Source organism: Xiphias gladius, chromosome 23 (assembly GCF_016859285.1).
Source record: "Xiphias gladius isolate SHS-SW01 ecotype Sanya breed wild chromosome 23, ASM1685928v1, whole genome shotgun sequence".
In the NCBI taxonomy this organism is placed as follows: Eukaryota; Metazoa; Chordata; class Actinopteri; order Istiophoriformes; family Xiphiidae; genus Xiphias; species Xiphias gladius.
The window spans coordinates 17145079-17153945 of record NC_053422.1 but is presented as its reverse complement, the minus strand read 5'-3'; the positions used below and the strand labels follow the sequence as shown (position 1 = coordinate 17153945).

At 39.9% G+C, this 8867-nt stretch overlaps 1 protein-coding gene across 1 annotated transcript; it reads right to left on the bottom strand.

Moving 5' to 3' along the window:
- Positions 1-2112: 2112 nt before the first annotated feature.
- On the bottom strand, positions 2113-4451 carry si:dkeyp-72g9.4. The gene is made up of 2 exons (XM_040120158.1): positions 4297-4451; positions 2113-3234 (listed from the first exon to the last, which is right to left on the bottom strand). Exon 2 carries the CDS (start codon positions 3230-3232, stop codon positions 2441-2443), a length of 792 nt encoding a protein of 263 aa, XP_039976092.1. The 5' UTR covers positions 3233-3234; positions 4297-4451; the 3' UTR covers positions 2113-2440.
- Positions 4452-8867: the final 4416 nt, after the last annotated feature.

Here is an 8867-nt window from a genome sequence, read left to right as displayed (position 1 = left end):
CTTGTTCGGGGTTTAGGCCATGATTTTTTGTGCCTCGGAAGTAGCTGCTGAGATCTGGGAACATGGCAACATGGGCACGAAGAACCTGTCTGGTCAGACAATCAAACAGGTTGTAAACAAGCCAACTATTTAGCAAGAATTAAATAACCCACTATATTTGGTAAAGCCAAAAGTAAGAGAACCCAAAATGTTGTTAATAATCCCCTGTTGCAACTACTCAAAGTACTGGAGGCCAAAATGGAATCTAGGAAGGAGGTCTGCAAGCTCTAACGGATGTTAGTTTGGTTAATTTATTCACTGTTCACATTTGTTTTTTCATCCAAATAAGTTTGTTTGTTGTAAGGGCTTTGTTTAAAACCTGTATGATTGTCTGACTGCTCGTGTGTCTTGCCCCATCAACTTTTTTTTTTAGCAATTTCACTACATCAGCAGATTTCAGCAATCAACTTAGTGTGAGCCAAGTCATTATTACTAATAGGAATGTTGGCCAATTATGAAAATAAAACCCAAGATGTAATAAATCAGAAACATGATTTAAGCTGTTTAACTAAAAAGGGCATTGTGTTCATTGTTTGGAGGGAGGGATCCTCAGCTTAGCCTAACTACGCTTGATCTACACATAAATCAAGGGCCTCAGTACCATTCAAAGCTCTGAAATGCAAGGGCAGAATCATCTCAAATACTTTTCCTTCTGTGGTCACAGTGATCAACAGCAGAGAGTTAAGCATGGACATTTTCATTGTCCATCTTGCTGGAATGGAATAACTTGTGTCTTCTGTTTTATTGTGATGTGTTGTTGATGTTTAGCATTAAGGGAGCTTCAAGATCATTTTTCTTTTGTTAGAATTATGTATGATCTTAAACGGTTGATTCACCCTATTAGTAACATATTTTACCACTTACTGTAGTGATACTGAATCGTGGAGATAGTTTTGTTTTTTGACCATGCGAGATTTCTGCCTCCACTCCAATACAATGTTGATGAAAGGAATTTTGTTTATTTTTTGTTTAACTGAAAAAAGTGTATTTGATTAGTGATCCAACAGCAACATTGATTTTCCAGAAACAGTGTTCCTGTTACTGTAGATAATCTACCAAGCCCACAGGGAATAATCTTCCACGGGACTATGGTGCACACTGTTTCTGGAAAGACATATTGTTTCTGAATTTAACTTTTCAGTGTTTTAGTAGCTCAAACCCTGGACAAGTAAATAAAAAACTAACTGTATGGCTAGATACCAGTACAGGTGAGTGATAAAATATGTTATTTTTTAATTTGTTTTTGTAATCTTGGTGATCTGACCCTTTATCCATCACCACTGACAATGTGACAATTAAAAAAAAAAAAAAATCAGTGCGTTCTGCTGGTTCCCTTAAACTCCCATTACAAAAGGAAAGAAGGGAGGTCCAAAACATGTGGGTGCCCATGCAGCTTTTGTTGTTGGGACCAGGTCTCTGATCCTTAAATCTTTAACTGCCAGGTTCAGAATAACTACACACCCAAAGTTAATTCATTATCGTTATCAAGTTTATGGGAGATTTGAGATTATTATAATGAGGGATGAATGATATAATCCTGCCCTCTAGTGTTTCAGATTCAAAACTACATCAAATGCTCGCTTTGAGTTATTATGTGTTTTCTGGCAAAACCCATTCAAACCTCTCCTCGATCACAGCAGATAATATTTGTTCTAAATTGTTCTATATTTAAATGTAAACTCTTCTTTTGTTTGTAATATTGAAATATATTATTCTGAATCAGCAACGTCAACAGTCAGGTCATTATTACAACTGCAGTTCCCCCTGCTTTTTCTTTTGACCTGCAGGTGAATCTGCTGCGCCAGTGAAACAACAGATGACCTGCCTCTTGTGTGTTTAGGTTCACCGGTGTTATGTTCAGTCAGCCTGTGTTTCTCCAGACTTGTGTTTACCAGCACAGGATCCCACGACAGTTACCATAGAAACTCCAGCGCCTGGCACCATCAGAGCCGAGAGTGGAGTGCATTTTCAAAGGGTTTACACATGCAAGAAAACACGGATCATAGCTTGAAGAAAAAGACTGATCACACAGTTTGGTTGGGGGTATCAAAAGATTGGTTTATTTATTTATTTATACATAGTTCACAAAACACAGAAAGGTATAAAAGGATTTTGCAGATTTATCCATTTTTACTATTTTGTATGATCACCAGCATACATTAAGAGTAGGAGGGTTGTAATACCCATAATGACATTGATATAACATTACAGATGGACAATCATGACAATATTTACTTGCCTCTGTTTATTTTCAAATGTGTATTTAATCTTATCCCTGTTATATATCTGCATAATACACTTCTACACATCTCCCAATGCCAATGTCTCATGCACTGACAGAAAAAGACCAGGGTACTTTATTGATGAATGTCTTCTCTCACAATGTCTGTCCATTTGCGACCTATATCTCAGCAATGGCGGGCAGCATACAGGCGCGTACACGCGCCTGCCTCCAGGCTGACCTGCAGTCAGAGATCCACTGGGAGATGAGGGATTGTTTGATGGTTGGATTCTGTCTCTCTCCCTCTGCTCCTCTTACTGCCGGGCTCCCTCTCATGGCCTCCATCCTGGATAGGCTGCGTTTTGGAGAGATATTTGGAGCTGAAGTGTTAGTGCTGACGTGTAACTCAGGGCAGCTGCTCTTGCGCTGGCGTGGGAAGTCTGGACTTGAAGCACGGGGGATGCTGTGTGCTCTGGAGCGAGCCTGGCCCTCCCATGTACCCCCATGTTGCCTTATAAACCTTCCCTCAACAAACGCCCTCCTAACACCTCCTGAGAGGTTGTTCTGGTGTCCATAAAGATACTCCAGAGGGTCAGAGTTTCCAAACATCAGCTCGTCCCTCATTTCTTTCTCTTCTCCCTGCTGTACATTGATGGCTTGTGCCTCCTCTGTGAGGTTGAATTCAAAGGTGGTTGATGTAGTGCCACTGTGCCGTGACAGCCTCAGACCCTGGTGCACAACATCCAGCTGCCGTGTGTGGACGTTGTCAGGGGAAACATCTCTGGTGGGGAAGGTGGGGTGGGCCAGGTGGCAGATGGAGAGGAGGTAGTCCTCTGAGGAGACAGACTGGCTGTCGCCAGCGATGTGAAGTGTGTTGGCCTCATTCAGATCCTTCAGTGTCTCCTCGGTGCCCTCTGTGATTGTGGGCAGCAGGAGTCCTCTCTTGGACAGCAGTCTGGATCGTGGCCGCATAGCTGAGAGAAAGACAGGGAGGAAAGAGATCATGTTTACAGCCAAAACATCTGTCAAATGTTTGCATACAGATAGAATGATGGACAGTATACAAGTGTCAGGAAAGTCAATTTTTCTATTTCGATTTGTTTTGAGTTTTACAGCAAATTCACTGAGTCTTTTGGGCATTTTCTTGTAAAAGTAAATTCAAACACAAAAGCTGGATATAGAGATCGCACTGGACAATGATTATTTGATAGTGTTAGTGTTCAAACTGAATTCATGTTAGAAAACAGTTTATATTACAACATCTGTGTACAATCCATCCAAGAAAATATCATTTGATCCAGCAGGATTTCTGAGACTTATAATTCAGGTTGTAGCAAAATATTTTGTATCCAAGTCAGACTTGAAAACAATTTTTTTGAAGCATAGCAGTTGTTTTCAAGAGTGCTTTATGTTTCCAATCACATAATTTTTCTATTACATCTGGACATTGTTCTTGTAATAAATAACTGTTAGTTGCCTGATGCATTTCGAAACACAGCGATCTATTTTGGTCCTTATACTGTATCGTTCAAATGTAATTCACATATATAAGCCTTCCTTTCCTCCTCCTGACTCTCTAATTCCTTATTTCAGAAACCATCCTCTGCTTACTTTGGAGTGGCAGTGTAAACAGCCCAAAACACAAACAATCCCAGCAAGGAGCAGCAAGAGGCAACATAAATAGGTGACTATTTTAAATGCTATCTCAGCCATGTAAAGCCACAGAATGTGTCAGCCTATATTTTCTTATGCAACCCCATATTGTTATAACCCTAAGTATAGCCCACAATATATTTTTGTCTCAACCTCCATGCCAAAAATAGCGCAAGCCAAACCAAAATACCAGCCTCTCCCTGTTTCTTCCAAGGTGTAACCTTTGCTAAATTTAGACCACACCTTCGGTATACAAAAGCTAAAAATGGTTCCACGACAGCAGCTCTGGGCTGAAGCAGAGAATAGGCACCCTGTGTATTTTCACCTCATGCATTATCATTAATTATGGAAGGTTTTTCTGCGCAATTTGCTTTCACACTCACCCGTTTACGATGTTGTTTGTCGAGTTCTTTCTTCTTTTCTCTGCTCTCACAATTTCAAATATCAGTCTGCAGGCTTTTTGCAGCTGGATATGTTTTTTATTTATGATGCTGTGTCTCCAGCCAGTGATGCTGCTTCTCCTTGAGCGCACTCTGTAGCTCCAAATGTCTCTGACCAGAGGCAGTGGCAGAATGCAGCTTTATCTTCTCCTCACATCCCTCCTCCCTCGCTCGCTCTCTCTCACCAGCTCTCTTACTTTTGGTTTGCCCTCCTTCCCTGGTTCTAAAAATAGACACACCATCCATTTCCTCAACCCCAGCACTGTTATTGGCCGACTGTATTGATGGAGAGCAAAAAACAGAGGCAGAGAAAGAGGGAAAAGAGAAAAAGAGAGGGCTAAAAAATAGAAGGGGAAAATGGGATGGTGAGAGTGAAAGAGGAAAAATAAGAGATGAAGAAGAAAGAAACAGAAAAACACAGGCAGGAAAATAGATGGAGGCTTATTATGTTCTTTATTTTTTCAAAATGTGCCATTTCTAAAAATGACTGACTGTAGGTGAACACGGTCACCCACTGTAATTTTGGTAAATCGGCCAAAATGAATGATGCTTTGTGAAAACAGAAATCGACATACTGTGAAGCTGCTGTAAAGAGGTTTAACCTTATACTGTGAGGCATCACGAGCATCATGCAGATAATTTGATAAGCACTGACAGCTTTGCACATGTTTACTTGTGTGTGTGTGTGTGTATGTGTGTGTGTGAGCGCGCGCGCATCTGCACAACTCGTAGCTGAGATCACAGGACCACTTGATTTAGACAGCTTTTTTTTTTCTCCAAGGCTTCATATAGAGCACGTCAAGTCAATTCAAATTTTATTTATATAGCCCAATATCACAAATCACAAATTTAACTCTAAGGGGCTTGACTCGACTGCATTACAGACAAGGAAATACTCCCTCAATAGACCCTTTAACAGAGCAACAGAGGAGGGATCCCTCTTCCCGGCTGGGCAGACACACGATAGATGTCATGTGTACAGAAAACAGCAGCAACGATTTACAGTAGTGACAATCAGGATGACAACATTATAGACTGTAAACATTAATGAAGAATATGATGTGGGAGGACATTGAGCAACCTCCAGGTGCTGCCAACAGATAGAACCTGAGCCTCACAACCTCCTCTCCACCACGAAGACCTGGAAAGAGGACAAGACTACCCGAGTATACAACAAAGAAAACCAATCACATTATTCACACGTCTAAGAAGGAAACAAGCAAACAGAGGGGGAGAGAGACAAGGAGGAGGCTGGGACTCCAAGGAGGATGAAGAGCCAGATCCAAAACATCTGGAATGAAGCATCGACAGCCAGGAGAGGGAGAGAGGTCCCAGGACAGCTGATGGTCCAGTACAGAGAGCCTGCGTGAAAACAGAGGACAGGGGGGAGAAAATAGGGGGATAGAGAGAGAAAGAGAAAGACACACACACAGAGAAGGAATAAACTTTAGGGAATAAACAAATAAAGGGTTTGAGAGTGTTGTGAAAGATTTTCTACAAAAGACTCTGAACAAAATTAAACACACAAGAACAGGCCAGGAACAGAGCCCTGGGGTACTCCATTTCACATTAGATATAAATGTAAAATATTGATCTAGTATTATTGCATGAAACACACTGTGTTCTTCCAGATAAGTAAAACTTTAACATCGTGACAGCAAGGCCAGAGATGCCAAATGGAACCTGAAATCAGATTGAAAAGGTTCAAAGAGATTACTATTAGATATGTGGGCTTAAGGCTGCTTAGACAGTAAGAAAACACAAGTCATTTGAGTCAACAAACTCCATCTCCTTGATCAGTTTCTCACTGGTTAATCATACTTTTAAAATATGTCAGACACTTTACACCCTTTTAATCTTTCACAAACTATCCTTTATTATGTAGGCAACTAAAATATGTGACTTTGTGGTAGGTCTTAGGAGACTAGAGAAATACAATCTCTGACCACTGCCAGAAAATTTTAATTTTTTGCAGATTTAACACAGAACCTTTTTTTTTTCTTGTTTATGACGTTATAGTTCATCAGTTATGTCAGAAAATATAATTTGGGTATTTTTTCTAATTACATGTTAGTTTAGTGGAGAGAACTACTCTTACATACATATTTCCCAATGAGAGGTCACTAGATATTTCTATAGTAGGCAAATACTTGTTTAAGCACAACATTATACAGGAAATATTTGAATATACTCACTAATAGTATGTTCCATAAGTGTTATTATACAACTAAAGATGTGGATGTTTATTTCCATATATTTATGATGTGACATATTCATTATCGATATGACATGGTGTGTATAATGTGTATTGTGTAGGATCACAGGACTACTCACCAGAGGATTTATACACAGAAAAATCCTTCTTCAGACCCTCCAGTAAACAATCTGCCCCTGTGTCTGGGGAAACGGGCTTTCAGTTGCATGTGTGTGCGCGTGTGTATGTGTGTGTGTGTGGTTGTCTGGGGCAGCATGACCCCTGATCAGTCAGATGAGTCTATTCTTTGCATCCCACCCATAAAAATATTACTGGCTTTTTATGGATCTCTAATGGACTAGTCACAAGGAGCTAATTTTGTCTCAAAGACACACACAGACACACAAACTCACACACATGCACATCCAGGCACGGGGCGCTGTTCAGTTATGGTTTTGATAGACTCTTGGGTGCTACACTGACTGCATTCATCAGTGTGCATTCGGCAAATGACAAACAACAGGCCCAACATCAACCAGGCTTCAATTCTAAATAAAAGGGCAGGATGTAAATTCACGAAAGAAACAACAAACACGAGACTAAACAACAGTTATGCTGGCATTTCTGTTTGTTTCTCCATTTGTGTTTACAGGGAAATAGCTGTCTTATCAGCAGGCATAGCGGGCATATTAAAGGGCTTACGAATGAGTCCAGTCATTTTTTGGTGGCTTTCAGCTTAACACAAACCCACAGCCAATCAACCAACTGCATTCAAATTGAGGTAAACAGGTAAAATTATGGAAATAAGTATAAAATAAATTTCACAATTTTTTCCTCAAGAATTGGGATTTATTTCTTCAACAGCCTAAGTGAATATGGCGTGCAATGTAAGTGACTTTGTGTTTTAATATGCACTGTATGTACACCAATCAGCCACAACATTAAAACCAGGAACAGTTGTGTCTGTCATTAATTTAATGATGAACAACTTTGCTTTTCCTGCTGTTACGTGTCAGAATGTCTTCTCAAGATTTAATACTCTTACAATCAACAAATTCTATCTTTTATTCTACCCATCCAGCTCACAACAGCATAGACATAATTTTGAGCAGTGTATCCCAGTGACATACACTGTCAACACAGTATTTTAATAATACTGTAAATCTGGTTGAAAAAACAAAATATTATCAAAGAAAGGGCAGTTTTTTATACTTAAAGGCAATAAGAGGGCTGAACACTTCCAGTCCTGATCAGCATACCTCTTCTCTCTGCCTTGAACCTCTCGTTCTCATCCACTTATGGGTTCAATAAGCATTAGATTGATGTGGGTGGACGCTTATGTTTTATGGCTGGACACTTTGAGTTGAAGGATGGATTAATGGAAAGGCTCCGATTGTTGAACCCGGTTATTGATTCTTATCACTGAGCTTGCAGCTGTCAGAGGGATTCTGAGAAATGGTCATGCAGTGTAGCCATCCTCTGAGGGGCAGAGAGGGGACTTTCCTCAGAAAGGTGACTACGTCTTCCAAGAAGTTGTTTTGAAATATTTTTGCGAAAAAAAATTAAAACACGGGGGGTGGGCAAAATACAATGTAGTGTAATCCAATACAACCGCCGTGCATGAATACATTTATGAAGCTTATAATGAATATATTGCATCAGCTCTAAAAATCTCAGATTTAAATGTCACCAGAAAATAAAAATCACCATAATCATAATCTGACACAAATTGTAGGGCTACTGAATTACATTAGACAATAAGGTGTTGCGGTTACTTTAACATTTTGCCCCCCCCCCCTGAACATTTTTAGACATTTTCAGTACAAAGCACAAGGAGTAAATTATCCAAAATGAGCCGGGAACCATCATGAACTTGTCAATTGTATCTCAAAGAAGACTACAGTTCCATCATCAACTGTGTCTAAAGGAGAAGTAAACAAGGCAAACCTAATTTCATAAGAGGAGGATTCAATTAATCTCACAAGACCACAGAAAAAAAAAACATCGATGAGCCTCACAACGTGTGCCTCCGAGGGCTGACATTATACTGTATTGGGGGGAAAACTGCATTGTTTTTCATTCTGATTATTTATAATCATATCGCACTCAATATAGTTCCCATGCATGTTTCTCTACTTGCATGTTTTTTGTTTTCTGCCTAGTTCACAAGGTACAAGTGACCTTGCTTTGAACCATGCACCCCCTTCAAAATTGCCTTTTCATCTCTGCAACACTTCAATCCAGTGTTTTATTGGTCTGAATAAATTAACAAGCTTAGCACTTGACTCAAAGGTCAACAAATATTGACTTTTATCCCCAC